This window comes from Electrona antarctica, assembly GCF_951216825.1.
Source record: "Electrona antarctica genome assembly, chromosome: 2".
Classification (NCBI taxonomy): domain Eukaryota; kingdom Metazoa; phylum Chordata; class Actinopteri; order Myctophiformes; family Myctophidae; genus Electrona; species Electrona antarctica.
The window spans coordinates 11,010,344-11,033,821 of record NC_136807.1 but is presented as its reverse complement, the minus strand read 5'-3'; the positions used below and the strand labels follow the sequence as shown (position 1 = coordinate 11,033,821).

The following is a 23,478-nucleotide window of genomic DNA, read 5'->3' as shown; positions in this document are numbered from 1 at the left end:
AACCCTATGATGCTGACTTTGGGTAGTCTTTGGTATGACCTGGCCGGGGCTCGAACCCCCGAACTTCCAGTCTCAGGGCGGGCACTCTAACCACAAGGCTACTGAGCCGGTAAGGAGAGCACAGTTTTTCCTCAGAGACAAAAACTTAAACAAAACAAAACTGTATTGATCCCCGGAAGGGAAATTGCATGCATGGGTATTGTCGTCGTTTTTTATTTATTTAATGTTGATCCTGTGTGGATGTGTGCATCAGCACGTAGCAGTCGTAGCATGGGGATCACGTGAGACAGAGCCGAGATATGACAACAACAAGAAGAAGAAACGGGCGCAGCGCTGAATGGGACCTCTCTTGGGACGTAAAACAAAGGCGCACGTGGCCTTGACCCCGGTGGGCCTTATAGTTGTTGGCAGACCATCGACACGTTCCGCCTCATTGTTGTTTGATTGTTTGGAGGAGAGATTATTGATGACTAGTGACTTTAGTTTAAACGCAACAATACAAACGGAAGACGACGGGGAAGAGACAGTACTTCTCCGCCTGTGGTGCCTCTTGACTGATCACGGTGACAGTTCACAGCGCAGCCTGGTTGCTTTATGCTCTTCTCCAGCACCGACTTACAAAAAAACATTGGCAAAAAAAAGAAGGGAAGAAAGTGAAGCTTCAAAATTGTCCTCATTTTCCCATCAGTTTTTGACATTTGGGTTTGGCATTCTGAATGGGTGTGTGTGACACTTTCACTGACACGTACGTAAGGTGTTCCGCATGAGCGATCAACGGGCGGCGGCGCCGCCGGGCTCGGTCTAGGAATGACAACACTCAGCTGGAGATAATGGAGAGAAATGACACAACCTGGAGCTTTTCCAGGAGGCAAGCGATTTTTTTCCTTCTCTTAACCGTGCAATTGAGGATAATAATGGGTGGAAAGTTGGTGCCGTAAATGGTCTATGAATAGAAAGGCGTTAACCCATTTAGGCCTGACCTCAATTTTTATTTTATTTTCTAAATCGATTTTTCAAAAATAGCAGATCTACAAGTTCATAGCGCGCCACTCGGTGGCGCGCTATGAGCTTGTAGATCTGCTATTTTTCAATAGCTAAATTACAACACAATGTTTCAAACACCAAAAGGGGTTCCCGCTCAAAATGTGTTAAACTCAATAGGCCTGCTGATGGTTCCTATCTGCAGTGATAAAGGATATGAGTGGACGATCCCTTCACATTATGGATCTTGACATTGGCGACTGATGAACGAGCCCAATTTGATATACAGTATGAACCCACAGCCAGTGGAGGAAAAAGTAGTCAAATGTTTAACTTTAGTAAAAGTATCAATACTGCAATATCGAAGTATTCTGTAGGGATGTCCCGATCACGTTTTTTTTTTGCTCTGATTCCGATCATTTGATTTGGAGTATTTGCCGATATCGTTTTTTCCCGATCTGATCACACTTCCCAATAACTAAAAAACATTGCATAGATGCACCTGGGACGTATCCTCAGTGATGTATCCTGAGGTCAACGGGGTTTCGGGTCTCTCAACATCATACCCCTCACTCAGGCGACCCAGCCGGGAGTGATCAAGTCCCGACTTACAGTACGTCCCAGTAGCTACTCTCAATCAGTCCCACTAGGGAAAAACCAGGGCCACACAATCCGTTGGAACTACTCCAGAACTACTCTGCCAGGGCTGGGAGGTACACTTCTGGCGCATGGAGGGACTAGGCTCTGTGGGGTTGTCTCCTGTCCGGGCCCCTCCTACGTCTCACCAGGTCCACTCCTGCTCTCACCAGGCTCAAGACCTGTGCGTTGCACCAGAGTCCCAGCACCAGACAGTTCATTCAGGTAGTACAATATCCCAAATCGCAGATGATATCCAGTCTAATATCATGATATGGATATACAGTATTATTGATACTATAGGGATGTTCCGATCACGTTTATTGCTCCCGATCCGATTCCGATCATTTGAAAATGAGGTGATCAAACTAATACCAGAGAAGTAAAATGTATCAGAGGTGCCCAAGGATCACCAGAATTATCTGTATATTCGGGCGCCGACCCCCCCATCTGAAAATATTTGTTTCCAGGGATATCTATACAACGATTTGCGCCACATTTTCACGATGTCTCAAAAATAGCAGATCTACAAGCTCATAGCGCTGCACTCGGTGCTGCGCTATGAGCTTGTAGATCTGTATTTTTCAACAGCTAAAGTTTAAAATAATGGTTTAAGTGGCTAAAAGCTATATGAGGTGCCTTGCGTTACAGCCTAGCCTAGGGTCTTAACGTGTTAAGATACTGTATCTTGGTGTGCCTGTGCGCTCTCTCTCTCGCTCTCTCGCTCTCTCTCTCTCTCTCTCTCTCTCTCTCTCTCTCTCTCTCTCTCTCTCTCTCTCTCTCTCTGTCTCTCCCTCAATCGCTCTCCCGTCGCCTCTTCATCACCCAAAGCAGGCCGGGCGCGAGAGCGCGGTGAGTTATTAGGAGAGTATCTGGCATGTAAATTTCAATCAAGCAGTTAGATATCCATCAGGGCCCGGGCCCGCCCCGCGCCTGGCGCCTTCTCCAGCTGCACGACAGCCCCACAATCAATGCTGCCGCAGAGAGAGAGAGAGAGAGAGAGAGAGAGAGAGAGAGGCGGGTGAGTCGTTTCTCTCCTGTCTGTCACTCCTCTTTCACCCAAATTCACCTTCCCTCGCAGCCGCCCCAGTTTTAGTCTTTGTCTCTCTCTCTCTCTCTCTCTCTCTCTCTCTCTCTCTCTCTCTCTCTCTCTCTCTCTCTCTCTCTCTCTCTCTCTCTCTCTCTCTTTCTCTTTCTCTCGCAGATATTTTTTCTTTTTATTCATCTCTTTTTTTCTCCTGCTCACCTCTCTTGCACCTGCTCTACATACAGTATATATTGTCCATTTCCATCTCTCTCTCTCTCTCTCTCTCTCTCTCTCTCTCTCTCTGCCCGCCCACCCCCCATATACTGTCTCGTTGTCTGTCTCTCATCAAGGTGTAATGGATACAGGTGGTGACATTTGCAGAGCGGTGAGGGGATGTGAGGCTTCATGGTCATTAGTGTTTGCTGAAGAATAGCCTCAGGAATGAGGATTCTTTTTTTTTTACCAACGCTAAGACTGATTGCGCAAGAGAGTCTGACAGGGATTTGCTGGCCAAAACACACGCACACATTCACACAAGCACGCACGGCCGTCTTCGCGCACACACACACACACACACACACACACACACACACACACACACACACACACACGCGTACGCACACGCTCGTGCACACGCAAGCATGTCATGACTTGCATGCTTGTACTATTCACACACACACACACACACACACACACACACACACACACACACACACACAGAGGGGTTAGCAGACCACAGGCAGGTTGTTTCTATGGCGTGTGGATTGTGTTATGTTGAGCTATGAGCTCAAAGGACTATAGGAGAGAAAGAGGGTCGACCCTTCTTGGCAATGGCACGTGAGCAATAGTTACTGCAATTTACACTTATATCTCTGTTGCCAGGGTAAGACACTGAACCCTATACCTTGCCTCCAGTGGTTGCCACCGTTGGTGTGTGAATGTGGGGACGCAGGCGTTGACTGTTGACCGCTTCACCTCCCAATGTATGAATGAATGGACCATTGTAAAGCGCACTGAGTAAGCACAGAAGCATAGAAAAGCGCTATAAAAATGCAGTCCATTATTATTGTCATCATCGGGTTATAACCACTATTTGAACCACTTGGTTAGATTTTGTCATAAAGTGGTGTCGCGCGAAACCATAACGAAAATAGGCATACAATGTCATTCTTCTATTTGTCACTATTTTGTTGTTTTTAATATTGTCATGTATAGTAACAGAGACAGATAGACATGCCCAACACAGGGGATGCCACTGTGCCAGGTTGAAAATGGTTCATAAAAATGATTTCCCCCAAAAATTGGTTATATAGCTTTTTGAGTTTAATGTGTTTCGGCCATGCGTGCAATTAATCATGTCTGTACTTCGGCTCCGGTGGGAATTCATCAGAATTAGCCTTTATTGGAAACGGTGAGTGACGGATCATCATCGCCAGAACGACAAAGAGCGAAACACCACATAATATCCTTTTTAATTATGATGAGGTGGGATTGACATGTCATTAATTAAATGGTAATGATTTATGCCGTCAGGTCCTTTCAATCATTTTTTACATATATAAAAAAGCAACCATGCTTAATATCTTGAAAGGCACCATACTGTACCTGCATAATGTGACATTGTGGCATGCTGTGTTGGGTAAGGTTTCCCCCCCCCCCTAAAGAGAGAGGACTGTTCCTCCTACCTGACGAAGACCCATACAGGTGTAAAGTTGTATCTTTGATGTATTCATAAAGGAGCTTACATATCACTGATAAATCTGTATATTTGTGAGGGCCGCTATAGCCCCTCCTATATTCAGCTGTTAGTGTAGATTTTCGTTTTACAGAAAGATTAACTCATTTAGACCTCAAAATTAAATAAAAAAAATCTAAATCCTCCAGTTTTCTGAAATAAATATTTTCACGATTTTTCAAAAATAGCAGACATACAAGCTCGTAGCGCTACGAGCTTGTATGTCTGCTATAGATCTGCTTGTAGATCTGCTATTTTTCAATAGCTAAATTATAACAATGTTTAAAACACCAAAAGGGGTGCCCGCCCAAAATGTGTTAAATTCCCAGTGACAATGAATGGAGAATGTGACTGATGATGTACGATGATCAAAGCGCCCCTCACTTCACACAGGTGTGATTTTATTGATCGTATCCTACTGTTCTCGTGGTCGTCTCTTCCTGTGTTGCCTTGAGGCAATATTGTTTTAGTAGTCCAGATTGTCACTGTATGTGTGTCTTATCTATTGACCCGTAGGGTTACACAGGGACGGGTTTTAGTAGTCCAGATTGTTACTGTATGTGTGTCTTATCTATTGACCCGTAGGGTTACACAGGGACACTGTATGTGTGTCTTATCTATTGACCCGTAGGGTTACACAGGGACACTGTATGTGTGTCTTATCTATTGACCCGTAGGGTTACACAGGGACGGGCTGACAGAGAGAGAGCCTTTCTTATTTCGTGTTTATACTTGATCCTGTATAACATCTTCCTGGAGGGATATCTAAGGAGGGAACAGTGGTCTGTACTTTGAGCCACTACTGGGATTTCCCGTTGCTTCGATGTGCACGTTTTGACTCCTTACTTTAAGTAAGTCTATCGTACTTCTTAAGTCTGAATTCTTGTCTTGCCTCATTGTGTATATCATTTTTTATTTATTTTTTGCACAAGACATGACCTGATATGGTCTGTGTACTAAGGGGCTGAGCGACCATGCCCCTCCAAAAATATATACCTTTTTTTTCTTCTAATTTAAGGTATTCCTAAGCCACTGCTTGCTTCACAGATCCACAGATCCACACAATCTGCAAACCGGATGATTGAGGTGGCAATTAAAAAGAAAAAGAGGCTACAATTCAATAAAATGCATTGCAGTCTGCCACAATGCTCCAGTCTCATTAAGAGTTTCTGGGCTTTTGGGAAGTCTTAGCTTCAACACGACATTACATTGACGCGCTTTAATTGTGTTGGGGAGGGATTTCGGCATTTTGTTTAAAAAGGCTTTAGGACACATCACGCAGAGGAGGACAACTCCATGAAGTGAGACTCTGTGAACGCAGCAATTAAGTGGCTTTATCGGCCGTAAAGTGAGATCCCTGCCGAGTTGGGTGGGAGTCGGAGGGGAACTGAGGCAGCCTCCCAAGGCAGTCTCTCAGAGACCTAGACTCCTTTATCAACAGCCTGATAATGGGCAGGGAGAGGAATGAGGGAGCTTCTGTTGCCATGCAAACAGACACAGACAGCACAATTCTGCAGATTAATGGGCGAGGTGTCTGCCTTCCCTTCAACATCCATCTCCTGTCCCTCCCGACCGGTGAAGACGACCCAAATATAAATGTCACATTTGTTTGAGTTATACTCCCCGGTACTGCTGTGAAGACGTAACTTTTGCCACTGTATATAAACATCTCCGATCGATAACAAAGCTCATGGAGAGATCCCGATCACAGCGCCTAATTATTATGAGGCTGAAAGGCCTAAACTTCCGGTAGGACAGACACACATACTTTTTTATTATCGATGGATTCCGTCAATAAGCCTGCAAGAACGCGATGAGATAAGCACGTGTCACCTGACGCCCACGAGCAAACACAGTTGATGGACTGACTGACGTTGCAACCCCCGTAGTTCGGCGTGGCCGTTCAATCACGTTAATTAATTGACCAGGACTGAAATCATCGCATGGATCATGGGATAGCAGCGACTCAAGTGCCATCCCAGGTTGTCATGCAGGTGACTCCCTGCTCACTGTTCACCCGCTAACTGTTTAACCACATTTGCAGGTTGGTTATCCTCGCCGCTGAAATTTAAGCTGACATCCGGATTTGTGGTCTCAGGGGGGGGGGGGGGGGGGGGGGGGTCTTGGCACGGTGTGAGCGGACAGGGCAGGCCTAAAGCTGTCCGTCCAGAGCTGAGTAATTGTAAGAGGGAGCTGCCTGCCAGAGGGGCCAAACTATCAGATATATTGAGTAGCAACTCGCCGTTGTTTGTACTTTGTACTACATTACAGTATACTGTACCTCTCTTCCCCACACGATCCCTCTCATCTCTGCTCCGCTGGCAATACTCAGGGTTAAGGCCACGACAAAGCGCTGATTTAGTGGCTCCCAAAACAAACGTGAACACGTGCCAAGGGGCTTTTCGGAACGGTACGCAATATTCGATTTCTCCGTGCCTCCTGCACGTTCCAGGGCCAGCAACCTTTCAGAATAAGCAGATTCTTGCTCGTGCAGGTGTGGCCTGCGGCATAGCCTAGACGACCACAGCGTCTAATGAGTGCCACAGATTGTGCGTGCGTGCGTGCACCCTTCAGTGCGTGCGTGCGTGCGTGCGTGCACCCTTCAGTGCGTGCGTGTGTGCACCCTTCAGGCAAAAAGCATGTGGTCTTAATTTGCCTTGCCTAAAGTATTTTGTCAGGTGGATTTCATTTGATATTCCATTCCAATAGGTGTGCTCTGGACGCTATGCAGCAGCTGTGAGTTTCTCTGAGGCTTATCAGGCCACTGTGTGTGTGTGTGTGTGTGTGTGTGTGTGTGTGTGTGTGTGTGTGTGTGTGTGTGTGTGTGTGTGTGTGTGTGTGTGTGTGTGTGTGTGTGTGTGTGTGTGTGTGTGTGTGTGTGTGTGTGTGTGTGTGTGTGTGCGTGCGCGGCGCGCGCACACGGTAGGTATTTGGTATCTGTAATGGGATATATGCCCCTCATGGGGTTCCATGTTATTCTTTTTTGGATGTCAAGGTGGTAGTAGACAGTTGTCACTCCGAGCCGTCAATGGAACTGGATCACAAGAAATAAGGAGGGGTTGACATCTCCTCTAAGGAGGGGTTGACATCTCCTCTAAGGAGGGGTTGACATCTCCTCTAAGGAGGGGTTGACATCTCCTCTAAGGAGGGGTTGACATCTCATCTAAGGAGGGGTTGACATCTCTAAGGAGGGGTTGACATCTCCTCTAAGGAGGGGTTGACATCTCTAAGGAGGGGTTGACATCTCATCTAAGGAGGGGTTGACATCTCTAAGGAGGGGTTGACATCTCCTCTAAGGAGGGGTTGACATATCCTCTAAGGAGGGGTTGACATCTCCTCTAAGGAGGGGTTGACATCTCCTCTAAGGAGGGGTTGACATCTCATCTAAGGAGGGGTTGACATCTCCTCTAAGGAGGGGTTGACATCTCCTCTAAGGAGGGGTTGACATCTCTAAGGAGGGGTTGACATCTCCTCTAAGGAGGGGTTGACATCTCCTCTAAGGAGGGGTTGACATCTCCTCTAAGGAGGGGTTGACATCTCCTTTAAGGAGGGGTTGACATCTCCTCTAAGGAGGGGTTGACATCTCCTTTAAGGAGGGGTTGACATCTCCTCTAAGGAGGGGTTGACATCTCCTCTAAGGAGGGGTTGACATCTCCTTTAAGGAGGGGTTGACATCTCCTTTAAGGAGGGGTTGACATCTCCTCTAAGGAGGGGTTGACATCTCCTCTAAGGAGGGGTTGACATCTCCTTTAAGGAGGGGTTGACATCTCCTTTAAGGAGGGGTTGACATCTCCTTTAACCCATTTTGGGCGGGAACCCAACTTGCATATGTTGAGCAATTTTCATAATTGGCATAATATGTGACCATACCATTAACAACCTATAGAATGCAAAATATTCAAAATTTCATCATGCTTTATCTAGAATGTGACATGTCAAACTAGGGGGTTTTCATGATGCTGAATCCATTCCAAGCATTAGTTTTGCAAAAAAAACACTAATTGGGCTTAAAACAGCCATGCCCACTTGCCCAAATGTGCTGACATCATCAATTTGTGATGACGGCATTGGCCGTTTTAGCCCAATGAGTGTTTTTTTGCAAAACTAATGCTTGGAATGGATTCAGCATCATCATCAGTTTGACACATCACATGCTACATAAAGCATGATGACATTTTGAATATTTTGCCTTCTATAGGTTGTAATTGGTATGGTCACATATTATGCCAATTATGAAAATTGCTCAACATATGCAAGTTAGCATCCGGCAGTTTCTACATGCTGGGGTCCCATACTAAACATTTCTAACATAAAACCTTTGTGTACTCAACATGTCCGGGTTCACAATGGGGCTCTATGGGCTGGCTACTAGACTATTATGCTTTAGCTATTGAAAAATAGCAGATCTACAAGCTCATAGCGTGTAGGTCTGCTATTTTTGAAAAATCGAAGAACGACTGACAGAGACATAGCTTTTTCAGAAAACTGTCAGGATGTAGAAGACATTTTTAGAATCTGATCTCGGGTCAAAATGGGTTAAGGAGGGGTTGACGTCTCCTCTAAGCTCCATCACCACACTGTGGCTGGTGGAACGCCGCAGGCACAAGCATGACACCAGTTACTTAAGTAAAAGTATCTATACCGCAATGTAGAACTATACTCTGTTACAAATAAAAATCCGGAATTCAAAATGTAATTGAGTAAAAAGTACAAAAGTATACAGGCATAAAAATGTACCAAAAGTATAAAGAGTATTTCGGATTTTTCAGTACTTTTACTTCTACTCCGCTACATCTCAGAGGCAAATATTGTACTTTTACTCCACTACATACAATTATTTGAAAACGTTAGTTACTTTGCAGATTTTGATTATTATTATTATTAAAATAGAAACCATACATTATCCACCACCGGGTGGTGGGTTCTGGCCCCCTTCCTTTTTTTTTTAGAGTCTACACTCAGATTTAAGGCACACAATAACAGCAACTTGCCATTTCCAGAACTATTCAGATTATCTCCGTTGTGGCATGTGTCAGTGGACGGCCAAGAGATGGAGTACAGAGGACTGCTTAACCCATTTTGACCTGAGATCAGATTCTAAATATGTCTGTTTGAAAATGACAGTTTTCTGAAAAAGCTATGTTTCTATGTCAGTAGTTTTTCAAAAATGGCAGACCTACAAGCTCGTAGGAGCTTGTAGATCTGCTATTTTTCAATAGCTAACACCAAAAGGGGTTCCCGCCCAAAATAGGTTAACAGCTTTGTTCAGCGGTGCAAACAGAACCACCTGTCAAATTGTCAAAACCACACTGGCAAAAACAAAGGAGATGGTGGCGGATTTTTTTAGGAAGCAGCCCCCCCCCCCCCCCCCCCCCCCCCCCTCCCCCAGCCCCCTCCCCTCCCGTTTCCATCAAGGGAGAGTAATATGTGGAGGTGTGCCCGGGTGGTACGAGTAGCTGGGCGTGCAATTGGACAATAAACTTTATGACTGGACTGACTGCAGTGTTGATTTATAGGCAGCACCTTTTGATTTTAGTTTTAGTCATGTATAGTCTCTTGAATAGTTTTCATTTCGTTTTAGTCACATTTTTGTCACCTGGAATGTCTTAGTGTTAGCCTAGTTACAGTCGACTAAATTGTATTTTGGCGGGCCTTGATGCCGTCGTCATGACTGATTTTACACTTGCTGAAAATAGCAGCAGATCTACAAGCCCACAACGCGTCGTGCTACGACACGTTGTGGGCTTGTAGATCTGCTGTTAAGGAGAGTTTTTAAGCTCTCCTGAACAGTTAGTCTTGGCGCCATGACTGTCGACTGTATCAAAAAGAGTCTCATATTAACGTTTCTGGAGAAAGATATAGAACATCGTGAGCTAATGCTAACATTAGCTTTTTCTTCTTCTGCATTTCGGGAGATGGCGAAACGGAAGTGCATCGCAATAATCTAGTAGTAATCTGCCCGTATCCACATCGGCAGCGATGTGATATCACTAATGGGCAGCAAAAGTGCTAAGGCACACGTGTGTGGAATGGAGCTTCATATGATACTGGGTGATTATTCAATGGTTAGTGAAAAACACCAGCAGTCAAAGGGGGTTAAATATGAATTAATTAAGCATTTCAACTTTAGTCTTTGTTCGGCGCTGGAGAAGAGAGCTCTGCAATCGATCATCATTCACAGTCCGCCCAGAAGTGTTTACTCACCCACTGCTGGCCGCTAAGAAGTGTTTACTCTTCCACCACTACCACTGGCCGCTAAGAAGTGTTTACTCACCCACCACTGGCCGCTAAGAAGTGTTTACTCACCCACCACTGGCCGCTAAGAAGTGTTTACTCACCCACTACTGCCCACTAAGAAGTGTTTACTCACCCACCACTGGCCGCTAAGAAGTGTTTACTCACCCACCACTGGCCGCTAAGAAGTGTTTACTCACCCACCACTGGCCGCTAAGAAGTGTTTACTCACCCACCACTGACCGCTAAGAAGTGTTTACTCACCCACCACTGGCCGCTAAGAAGTGTTTACTCACCCACTACTGGCCGCTAAGAAGTGTTTACTCACCCACCACTGGCCGCTAAGAAGTGTTTACTCACCCACTACTGGCCGCTAAGAAGTGTTTACTCACCCACTACTGGCCACTAAGAAGTGTTTACTCACCCACTACTGGCCACTAAGAAGTGTTTACTCACCCACCACTGGCCGCTAAGAAGTGTTTACTCACCCACTACTGGCCGCTAAGAAGTGTTTACTCACCCACTGCTGGCCGCTAAGAAGTGTTTACTCACCCACCACTGGCCCCTAAGAAGTGTTTACTCACCCACTGCTGGCCTCTAAGAAGTGTTTACTCACCCACTGCTGGCCGCTAAGAAGTGTTTACTCACCCACCACTGGCCGCTAAGAAGTGTTTACTCACCCACTGCTGGCCACTAAGAAGTGTTTACTCACCCACCACTGGCCACTAAGAAGTGTTTACTCACCCACTACTGGCCGCTAAGAAGTGTTTACTCACCCACCACTGGCCGCTAAGAAGTGTTTACTCACCCACCACTGGCCTCTAAGAAGTGTTTACTCACCCACCACTGGCCGCTAAGAAGTGTTTACTCACCCACCACTGGCCGCTAAGAAGTGTTTACTCACCCACCACTGGCCGCTAAGAAGTGTTTACTCACCCACCACTGGCCGCTAAGAAGTGTTTACTCACCCACCGCTGGCCACTAAGAAGTGTTTACTCACCCACCACTGGCCGCTAAGAAGTGTTTACTCACCCACCACTGGCCGCTAAGAAGTGTTTACTCACCCACCACTGGCCGCTAAGAAGTGTTTACTCACCCACTACTGGCCGCTAAGAAGTGTTTACTCACCCACCACTGGCCGCTAAGAAGTGTTTACTCACCCACTACTGGCCGCTAAGAAGTGTTTACTCACCCACTACTGGCCACTAAGAAGTGTTTACTCACCCACTACTGGCCACTAAGAAGTGTTTACTCACCCACCGCTGGCCACTAAGAAGTGTTTACTCACCCACCGCTGGCCGCTAAGAAGGAGGGCGAGCGAATGGTTGGGGTGCTGCTTTTTTTGTCGGAGCAGGGAATGGAGACAGAAGAGGTCTGCGAGCCAAACGGAGCCTCTGGCTCGCGACTACCCGGATATGCCAAGGGGGGGCAGGTTCGAGGTAGATAGGAGCTCCATGCTGACAGCTTGGCTATTCGTACAAAGACAAACACAGTCAAAATCCTCCGTGGGGTTCCCAGTCAGCGTCCATTTGGTTCCATTTTGTGCACTTTTCAGTGTTACAAATGGATGAAATTAACACTCAGGGGTTTTGGGAGCTCCAAGCTGACAGCTTGGCTATTCGTACAAAGACATAGAGCCGCTTATACAGTCATTTGGTGCGATTTCCATATTCAAATTTACAAGAAGGGGCTTCCAATTGAATACAGTGTGGAGAGTTAGCACGTCTTCTTTGGCATTTCGTAATGGCGTGTGTTTTTTTTCCCAGGCTTGCCTGTGATGAGTTCCGCCTGATAACCTGAATTAACAGCTTCCGGTAGCACACTAAATCTATCATGTTTGCACTGTAAGCTGCTACTGTATATCTGCTGTTCTCCACACTGACCGCTCGGCCCAACAGTGACTATAGAAGTTGGAATGAGTACTCAATTGTTTTACTTAAGTAAAAGTATTGATACTGCAATGTAGAACTACTCCGTTACAAGTGAAAGTCCGGAATTCAAAATGTACTTGAGTAAAAGTATAAACGTATTGGCATCAAAATGTACTTAAAGTACACAAAGTAGAAAGTAGGCTACTCATTTCAAGTTTATCAAATGTATAATAATCTTTTGAAAATAGCAGATGTATATGTATGTATAAGATGTTCAGTATAGGGCTGACGTGGTATGTATGTTTTGTAATAATAATCAACATTTACAAAGTAACTAGTAACTAAAGTTTTCAAATAAATGTAGTGGAGACATGAAGTAAAAGTACAATATTTGCCTCTGAAATGTAGTTTCTAGTCAAAATAGAACGTTTGAAATACTCCAGTAAAGTAAAAGTACCTCAAATTTGTACTTAAGCCAAATCTAGCATGCATGTTTGCCCTGCATGTTTCCCCACACTGACCACTCGGCCAGACAGCGTCTACATTACAGCCAGCAGTAGCCATCAGTCAGCGTGACACCTAGCATGTTGCCAGCTTGCCCGTGTCCAAACCTTTCTAATGAATAGACCTGGCCGTGTCTCGGTACATTGATTCAGACCAAAAGGCTTTAAAGTCATTGATTGACCTGAACTTTCAGTTACAGCCCAGCTCGTCTGTGGCGGGGGGGTAAAAAAATGCACATTTTCAAATCTGGCCTGAAAGAGAGCTGCCCTTGGGCCATAAAATAAATAGATTTAGTTTCTAGTGTGAAATGGCAGGATCTGGCTTTCGATCCAACTCTGGCTTGTTACCTGAGGAGGTGCCACAGTATAAGCTGTATAAGTTGAAAAGGCCAGTTTGTCAAGGCCAGAGCATTTGAAACATGGCCACGCTGTGCCTTTGTAACAAAATTATACTTGTACAATGTATCATGGTGAATGCTTTCTTCAGCTGCAGGCGTCTATATACCTCCTTTCCACTGAAGTTAATAGAAGCATTGTTAAAGGGACACGGTGAACTTTTGAATTATATTTTCTCTGTTTTCTCAGTCATGTGGACGGGTCTCTGCATTAATGTTCTCAGCTCACCTAAAACCATCTTGTTCACCGTGTTGTAGGATGGTATAAACTCCAGTGGCAAAGCTACACCTCCCTGTTGTATAACCTACAGGTTCAAAGCTACACCTCCCTGTTGTATAACCTATACAGGTTCAAATCTACACCTCCCTGTTGTATAACCTATACAGGTTCAAAGCTACACCTCCCTGTTGTATAACCTACAGGTTCAAAGCTACACCTCCCTGTTGTATAACCTATACAGGTTCAAAGCTACACCTCCCTGTTGTATAACCTATACAGGTTCAAAGCTACACCTCCCTGTTGTATAACCTGCAGGTTCAAAGCTACACCTCCCTGTTGTATAACCTATACAGGTTCAAAGCTACACCTCCCTGTTGTATAACCTATACACCTCCCTGTTGTATAACCTATACAGGTTCAAAGCTACACCTCCCTGGACCACCAGAAGTATACCCAAAATTCCCCGTGATCAAGGCGGGCATCGTAATTTTAGGGCCTACCCAATAAAAGCCTTGATGCGGCATATGAATCCGACACGTTTCTTCAAGTACGTCTTGGAATAGTTAGTTTGGTAAATCCACATTTTATTCCAACTCGTAGCGACTGGCGAGAGTAAGAACAAACAGGGGGGACCAAAACAAAGCCATGCCGAAAGAGCCGGAAACCACAAACTGGAATAAGATTCCATTAGACCAGGAAGCACGCTGGCTGGGCCAGGCTATGGGGTTCACGTGATTCATTCGTGTCTCTCTTCTGTCTTCAGGATGCCCGATGGACCCCAAGCCGAGCGGTGGCAGAGAGCTGCCTCCACCGCGCTCCCACATCATCACGCCTCACGCTAGCACTGTGGGCTTCAGCGGGGGCAGCCTGGCGGGCCGCAGCACTGTCCAACGACGCAACGGTAAGAACCTGCTGACCCCACGCTGTGGTGGAAAGTATCTAATTCCAATGTCAGACGCATGTTAGGTTCTTCGCTTACGTATATGATTCTTTTTATTTTTTTTTATTTTTTTTTGTGGCTTTCGCCTTTATTTTATATTTGTTATGGAGGGACAGACAGTAGGCTGACAGGAAATGGGGAGAGAGATGGGGGGTGACATGCAGTAAAGGCCGTCGGGATCGGGAGTCGAACCCGCGGCACACTGCCAGACTGGATTACCAGCCAAGGTGCCTGGACCGCTGAGCCACGGCCCAGGCCACGTATATGATTCTTGATGACTACAGTATTTTTGTATGCATTTGATGTATTGTTCTTGCTTACTGTAAGTCACTCTGGGTTTAAGAGTGTCTGTTAAATGGACGCGTGCATGCAACTCCCACCCACTCCTGGCCAGGCCCACCCAAAACTTCAGTTCTGCCTTCGCTACAGCCGTGTACATGTGTACATTTAAATGTACAAATACTTGGTCTGTCTAGTAGTCTTTCAGCATATTGTATTTGAGTGTGCATGTGTGTGTGCCTCTGCCTTGATCAGCTCACCCAGATGTAGTGGATTTCACAATCCTGTCTGTTGGCTTCACCGCTGTACCACTCAATTTGCAACCTAATCGAGCCTGCAGGCGTGCGTGCGTGCGTGCGTGCGTGCGTGCGTGCGTGCGTGCGTGCGTGCGTGCGTGCGTGAGTGCGTGCGTGCGTGCGTGCGTGCGTGCGTGCGTGCGTGCGTGCGCCTGAGCATGCATGCAATTGTGTGCTTACACACAATTGGAGCTGTCAGCAGCACCCTCACATAATAGCTAAAGGACGGACTCAGGGAGACAGATATAAATGCTTCTAATGATGAGATTAAGTATGGGAGCACGGCCCACAATTACTCCACAGTGTGAGGTGTGGAAACAAACCTATAAGAAACACCTCACGTTTCAGCGGAAACATTTATTTACACTGCGCTATACCACGACCACATGTCAAATTATATCACCCACAGACATGTCATGAGCACGTGCAAACAGAATGCTTAGTGTTATTTTACATTTTAGAGTTATTTTAACTCTAAAATGTAATAGAGGGGGGCACGGTGGTGCAGTCGGTATAGGACTGTCGCCTCCCAGCTAGAAGGTCCTGGGTTCGATTCTCCCTGGGGACGCTGTGGGCGCTGGCGGCGTGTTCTCTCCTCCGCGTCACCAGTTCCCATACCTGAGGCGGGGTTGGTCGATACTGCCTTTCTGTGTGGAGTTTGCATGTTCTCCCCGTGTTATGGTGAGGTACCCTCACAAAAAACATGCATTAATCCTGGTCTCTAAACTACTTCCCCCTGGCCACCCGGGGCACCTGATGGAGGGGAAAGGAACTGGTTGGAATAACGTGTTCCTTCCACGCGCCCCATGCAGGTTGGCAGAGGGAGTGTAGGTGTGCAGGATTACATTTGATTAAAAAAAATGGGTTACAAAATTGTGGGATAAAAATAAACAAAAAAAAAGTTAAAGATCCAAACGGATGCAACAAACAGGAGCAGCTCTCACTGCAAACATGCCACCAGTACCACTGCTTGCTCTTGTGTTCTACATTACATGCAGCCAATCTGTACCCAGTTTAATTCAAAAGACTACCGTATATTATGACTAAACTAAAAATCTAAATTTGCTGTCGAAATCAACACCGTCTATAGGCTAGTTCGGTGTGCAACTCTAGCTATGCTTGCCATGACAGTGCACTCCACTCCACTCCAGTGACAGGGCCGCCTGTGGCTGTGGAAGTATATAGTGCAGTTTACCTGGACACTATCTGCTCAGGTGATTGGCAGCGAGCCCCAGTGCTTCTCTGATAAGGAATGGAAAAATGGTGGAGAGTGTCCAGAGAGGAAGATATAGCTGTGTGTGTGTGTGTGGGGTGGGAGGGGGAGACGTTGGCGGCTTGATGGGTGAAAGGGAGATGTACAGTATATGTGCGTGCGTGCGTGCGTGCGTGCGTGCGTGCGTGCGTGCGTGCGTGCGTGCGTGCGTGCGTGCGTGCGTGCGTGCGTGCGTGCGTGCTTGTGCACTGTGAGTGAGCAGGGGAGAAGTTTTCCAAGTCTTGCTTGGCTGAACTTGTCAACTGAGGACCAACAACACAGTCCAACTCTTCTGTTGTGTGTTCTGTTGGAAGAAGAGGGGAGAAGCTACAGTATATATCCTTCACACCATGAGGCCCACGTATCTCTCTATCTCCCTCTAAATGCTCTTCTCTCTCAGTTTTGCCCCCATGCCACGGTATCTCCCTCTAAATGCTCTTCTCTCTCAGTTTTGCCCCCATGCCACGGTATCTCCCTCTAAATGCTCTTCTCTCTCAGTTTTGCCCCCATGCCACGGTATCTCCCTCTAAATGCTCTTCTCTCTCAGTTTTGCCCCCATGCCACGGTATCTCCCTCTAAATGCTCTTCTCTCTCAGTTTTGCCCCCATGCCACGGTATCTCCCTCTAAATGCTCTTCTCTCTCAGTTTTGCCCCCATGCCACGGTATCTCCCTCTAAATGCTCTTCTCTCTCAGTTTTGCCCCCATGCCACGGTATCTCCCTCTAAATGCTCTTCTCTCTCAGTTTTGCCCCCATGCCACGGTATCTCCCTCTAAATGCTCTTCTCTCTCAGTTTTGCCCCCATGCCACGGTATCTCACCATGCCACGGTATCTCACCATGCCACGGTATCTCACCATGCCACGGTATCTCACCATGCCACGGTATCTCACCATGCCACGGTATCTCACCATGCCACGGTATCTCACCATGCCACGGTATCTCACCATGCCACGGTATCTCACCATGCCACGGTATCTCACCATGCCACGGTATCTCACCATGCCACGGTATCTCACCATGCCACGGTATCTCACCATGCCACGGTATCTCACCATGCCACGGTATCTCACCATGCCACGGTATCTCACCATGCCACGGTATCTCACCATGCCACGGTATCTCACCATGCCACGGTATCTCACCATGCCACGGTATCTCACCATGCCACGGTATCTCACCATGCCACGGTATCTCACCATGCCACGGTATCTCACCATGCCACGGTATCTCACCATGCCACGGTATCTCACCATGCCACGGTATCTCACCATGCCACGGTATCTCACTTCATCTATTGTTGCTTCCGTCCCGCTGAGATTATATTTGTGGCCACGTACAGTACGTTCACAGCCATAGTGATAACACGCCGTACGTTCACAGCCATAGTGATAACACACCGTACGTTCACAGCCATAGTGATAACACACCGTACGTTCACAGCCATAGTGATAACACACCGTACGTTCACAGCCATAGTGATAACACGCCGTACGTTCACAGCCATAGTGATAACACACCGTACGTTCACAGCCATAGTGATAACACGCCGTACGTTCACAGCCATAGTGATAACACACCGTACGTTCACAGCCATAGTGATAACACGCCGTACGTTCACAGCCATAGTGATAACACACCGTACGTTCACAGCCATAGTGATAACACACCGTACGTTCACAGCCATAGTGATAACACACCGTACGTTCACAGCCATAGTGATAACACACCGTACGTTCACAGCCATAGTGATAACACACCGTACGTTCACAGCCATAGTGATAACACACCGTACGTTCACAGCCATAGTGATAACACACCGTACGTTCACAGCCATAGTGATAACACACCGTACGTTCACAGCCATAGTGATAACACACCGTACGTTCACAGCCATAGTGATAACACACCGTACGTTCACAGCCATAGTGATAACACACCGTACGTTCACAGCCATAGTGATAACACACCGTACGTTCACAGCCATAGTGATAACACACCGTACGTTCACAGCCATAGTGATAACACACCGTACGTTCACAGCCATAGTGATAACACACCGTACGTTCACAGCCATAGTGATAACACACCGTACGTTCACAGCCATAGTGATAACACACCGTGTTAACACACCAGCCAATAGTCCCTCCTTTTAGTCTAATTTGTATTAGTCTGATAGTTTAAGTCAACGAAATCAACAGTGGTTTCGATCACAAGATTTTGGGGGGAAATAGTCAAAAACAGGTAATTGGCCGAGCCAAATGAATAATATTCATGACTGTGTGTGCGTGTGCGTGTGCGCGTGTGTGCGTTGATGCAGCGAGGAACGTGGCACGGGCGCAGAGGCTGGTGGAGGTCGACGGCGACCTCGTGGCTCTCCTCAACGGCGGCGGGATCAAAGACAGGTCCCCCCTGGTGGCCGACGGCCGTCACTCCGTGGACGAGCCCGACGAGATGCGCCGGCGCAAGCTGGAGCGCATGGCCGCCGTGCACCGGCAGGAGGCCCAGAAAGACGCGGAGGGCCAGGTCAAGACGGCGACTAGGGTCATGGTAAGGTCCGACTCCGTGTTCTTTAGGGTCTCTAGGGTCTTTAGGTTCTCTAGGGTCATGGTAAGGTCCGACTCCGTGTTCTTTTCAGCTCCTATCTCCAAAGCACAGCCGTTGCTATTTTGTCCATGCATGTGTGCCCTCTTGACTCACATTTGAAATGGACAACTAAGGCAAGTTAAACCATTAAGACCTAAAAAATAAAGTCTTCTAAATCCTCACAGTTCTCTGAAAAACTCAACCTTATATGTAATTGGCCACTAGCCCCAATCTGAACATAATGTTGTTCCAGGGACCCCACTCCAAAGATACGAGTTAAAAAACGTTCCCTGGGAAAGAATATATTAATTAAAGTTAAATAAAAACAATGATTTGCACATGCTTTTTTCACGATTTCTTTCAAAAATTGATCTACAAGCTCGTAGCGCGGCACTCGGTGCCACGCTATGAGCTTGTAGATCTGCTATTTTTCCAACAGCGAAAAGTTTTAAATAATGGTTAAAGAAGTGGTTAAAAGCTATAAGGGGACACCGATGCGTTCCAGGTCTTTATGGTTTAATCACGTCTATTCTGGTGCTCTGCATTATGAAATAATATATGTCTTGGGAGGGAGGCCCCTTTGATGTGAAGTGTCTCTCTCGGAGCTGCCAGCTAGGCTAGCGGTGGCAGAGAGCCTGTGGGGAACATGATGCCCCTCAGCCCCCCTCTGTGTTTGTGGCAAACCGAACAGGCAAGGTGTTCATTGTTCCACTGTACACCCCACGGGCACATCTTGTATTTGTACCCAACGGCGAGTGGCGACGCGTTGCTAAATGCAATTTTGGCTTTGGTATACGCGCCGCGGCTGTGTCACGTGTTCTCTCCCTTCTCTCTCGCTCTCTCTCTCTCTCTCTCTCTCTCTCTCTCTCTCTCTCTCTCTCTCTCTCGAGACGGGTGTTGTAGTGTAGTGTGTTCATGGCACTTTGCAACAGCCATCTCAAGGGGGAACGGCGCTGAAATATTCATGCCACAACTTCATGTCACGCAAAAGAATGATTTCACACTTAAAAGGTGGGAGTCCCGGCGTGACATTGCTTTGTCCCAGTTAGACTGCCCTACCTTAAGTGTTATACAATTAATTGGTGGTTGTTTATATATTTTTTTCCCCCCTCAATATTCCGCTCTCGTAGATTATTGTAGGATTAAAAAAAATAGTTAACCCATTTCGACCTGAAAACTGATTCATTCACTGATACAGTTTTCAGAAAATCAGTGGTTCTCAAACTATTTAATATCAAGAATCCCCAGAATTATTATGTAATTTCCTCCGGACCCCAATCTCAAAATAGGTTTTTCCAAGGGACGCCCCCCCCCCCCCCCCCCCCCGCTGGGAAAGAATAAATATTCAAACATTTGCAGCCACATTGTCATGATTTTTCAAAAATAGCAGACCTACAAGCTCGAGCTTGTAGATCTGCTATTTTTTGAACCGCTAAAGTTTAAAATAATGGCTAAAAGCTAAGGCGACACAGATGCGTGTCACTGTATGAAGCGTCCTACCTGGCACACCATGTCAGTGTTGATGGCACAGGCCCCTCGTCACACAGGCCTTATCACTGTATGAAGCGTACTACCTGACACACCATGTCAGTGTTGATGGCACAGGCCCCTCATCACAGGCCTTATCACTGTATGAAGCGTCATACCTGGCACACCATGTCAGTGTTGATGGCACAGGCCCTCGTCACACAGGCCTTATCACTGTATGAAGCGTCATACCTGGCACACCATGTCAGTGTTGATGGCACAGGCCCCTCATCACACAGGCCTTATCACTCTGTATGTACAGTTGGGTGCCACCGATATTGTCCCTTTTTTAAAAATCCTTCTAAATCCTCCAGTTTTCTGAAATAAATATTTTAACGATTTTTCAAAAATAGCAGATCTACAAGCTCGTAGCGCGCCACTCGGTGGCGCGCTATGAGCTTGTAGATCTGCTATTTTTCAATAGCTAAATTATAACAATGTTTAAAACACCAAAAGGGGTTCCCGCCCAGAATGGGTTAACTGTCCTTTTGCGCAGATCACGCAAACCTCAGCAAAAAGAAAAGGACAATATCGATGGCCTCCAACTGTATATGACAAGTGGCATGCACAAATAGACACTAGGCCCTTTGCCCTCTGGACAGCAATGTGCCATTTTGGAAAAAATAAATCGTTTGTACAGTGTACACTGTGTGTACAGTATGTGGATCATGGTGACATTGATCAATTATTGATACAAAAAAAAGCTAATATATTATTTATGTCACATTGTCACATTATTTATATCTCACACTAATAAGGCAACCGACCGGTTCCACGCGCTGCACAAGGTGCCCTTGTTTTCACTTGCCTGGTACATAGTCACTGTATATGACTATGTACAATACCACTGCTGCTGCACTGGCCCATGTGTACAATTATGAGACTATACGATTCTATATCTGCTGCTATTTTACAGTATATCTGCTGAAAATGCTGCATAATAAGTATTCATGCCTCATTTCATTTCTATATTAAAATGAAAATGCCTTGTTATATTCTGAATTTGACCTTGAGTCTTCTTCAGACTTTGTTTCCTTGTTTCTGTATAAACTGCACACTGCCATACATGTAATTTGATACTGTTTTCTATGTCTGAAAAGGGCTTTAGCATTAACAGTTTTATGTTGTTATTGGCGGTTTATTATGTTCATAGAAACAGGTCTGAAAGCCGATATTATAATATTATGCAAATGATGTAATTTGTATTAAAATGCTGTGCTGCACTGCATGGACTGCGTGAGTGTAGCCTTAAGCTCGTAGATATGTTGACACCCTTGCAGAATGCAGTATAAACCAGTCACGTGATGCACATATAGGTGTAATGGTATATGCAGTTGGCAGAGGGGATGTTAAATTTACAAGCGCAAGCAGATTGCTTATCTGCCTTGAATCTTTACGTTCAATTATGTATGGCTCTCGAAAACGTGTCCGTAGAGCAACGCTGGATTCAGGCTACAGTATATGCACCCAACATGTCGATATTGGCAACAAGACGCCACGTGAACGACGCACGTGAACAAGTGTGTGGGAACCTGATTAAATTTGAAGGTGATTGCCTAGTCAGGAACGGACCTTGTTAACACATTCCCCGCCTTTGGTGTAGTAGATCTACGCCAATTGAATTAATCTGTCCCATCACCATTAGCGTAGATCTAAGCCAATTGGTCTTTTATAGTGCTTTTGATCGATCAAAGTAGTGTGTTTAGTTACTGTAAGTACCTGTTTAGTCCAAGTGTTTACATGATTTTAGAAAGCCTAGATACTGTATAGCGCCAGCTTGCACATCCACTTTCTATGGTAATCAAGCCTCTCACGCACCTGGCTCACATCAAGTCTCTTAGATGAGATTTATGTATATTTCCAAACTTTTGAGCCTATAATGATGTTATAATTGAGTAAACTGTTAAAATAACTGGATGTAATCATTCGCCTCACTACACGGCATTATTGGATACCATAGACAGCCAATTCATGGTTTCCTAGAAACGTTGCCTTATCATAGCTAAATAGAATGTATCCTATGCTTCCTATTGTAATGACACAGTCCTAATTCGACATATTTCCTAAAAGTCGACCTCAGCTTCAACCTTGCAAATGAGACATTAACCTAAAGACCTGCAGTTGAAATGGCTTCTCTCCAGCATTTCATTACGTACGTATGTGTTTCCTAGTGAAACAGGGGCTGGGTTGCGTCTCTTTCACTAGGGATTCACTGACTGTATCAGTTAGCGCAACTGTTGTTCAACCAACAGTCCCATCCCCTCAGTCTATGGGATGCAAACTCCTACAGGCACTCACAGCTCACGAGTCGCACACTGCAACAAGATGAATATTTTCAGAAACAAATAATGTATACAAAATATGTTTCAATGCTGCGTCCGTCATCTTGCAGTTGGTCTATAAAGGCTGGCTTATAATAATGTTTAACCCATTTAGGCCTGACCTCGAAATTTTTAAAAAATCTTCGAAATCCACCAGTTTTCTGAAATAAATATTTTCACGATTTTTCAAAAATAGCAGACCTATGAGCTTGTAGATCTGCTATTTTTCAATAGCTAAATTACATGTTTAAAACACCAAAAGGGGTTCCCGCCCAAAATGGGTTAATTTATAGATTCCATGTCATAGTTCAGAAATGTGGAACTATTTCAATTTTACCCAATCCAAAACTTAGTGGTGAGGTGGACAGATTAGCTCTAATTGTGTTTGATTGATTGAACATTTTATTAACAGTTTGCAGATTAGTTAGTTATTGGGTACAGTTCAAGGAAATTACAAAATCTGAGGACTTGTTTACATAAGGGTCCTCCATTTTCAATTCATCAAAAACATTAAAAGACATACAAATATAGTTACACTTCTATGCAAAAATAAATGATCATATACACAGTTAGAAAAAAAGGAAAAGGTGTACAGACAGTATAGAAATAAAGAGGGACTTTTATGATTTTTTTATGAATTGCAACTTCGTAAGTGCTCTTTGAAAGCGGTTTTGAAG

At 45.7% G+C, this 23,478-nt stretch overlaps 1 protein-coding gene across 1 annotated transcript in view; it reads left to right on the top strand.

The window, feature by feature from the left end:
• nphp4 (nephronophthisis 4) overlaps nt 1-23,478 on the top strand; it is a 425,525-nt gene that overhangs the window by 353,638 nt on the left and 48,409 nt on the right. The window contains exons 18-19 of the mRNA XM_079525926.1: nt 14,366-14,503; nt 18,688-18,917. Of these exons, the coding sequence (XP_079382052.1) occupies nt 14,366-14,503; nt 18,688-18,917 (368 nt within the window). The remainder of the gene's footprint in view (nt 1-14,365; nt 14,504-18,687; nt 18,918-23,478) is intronic.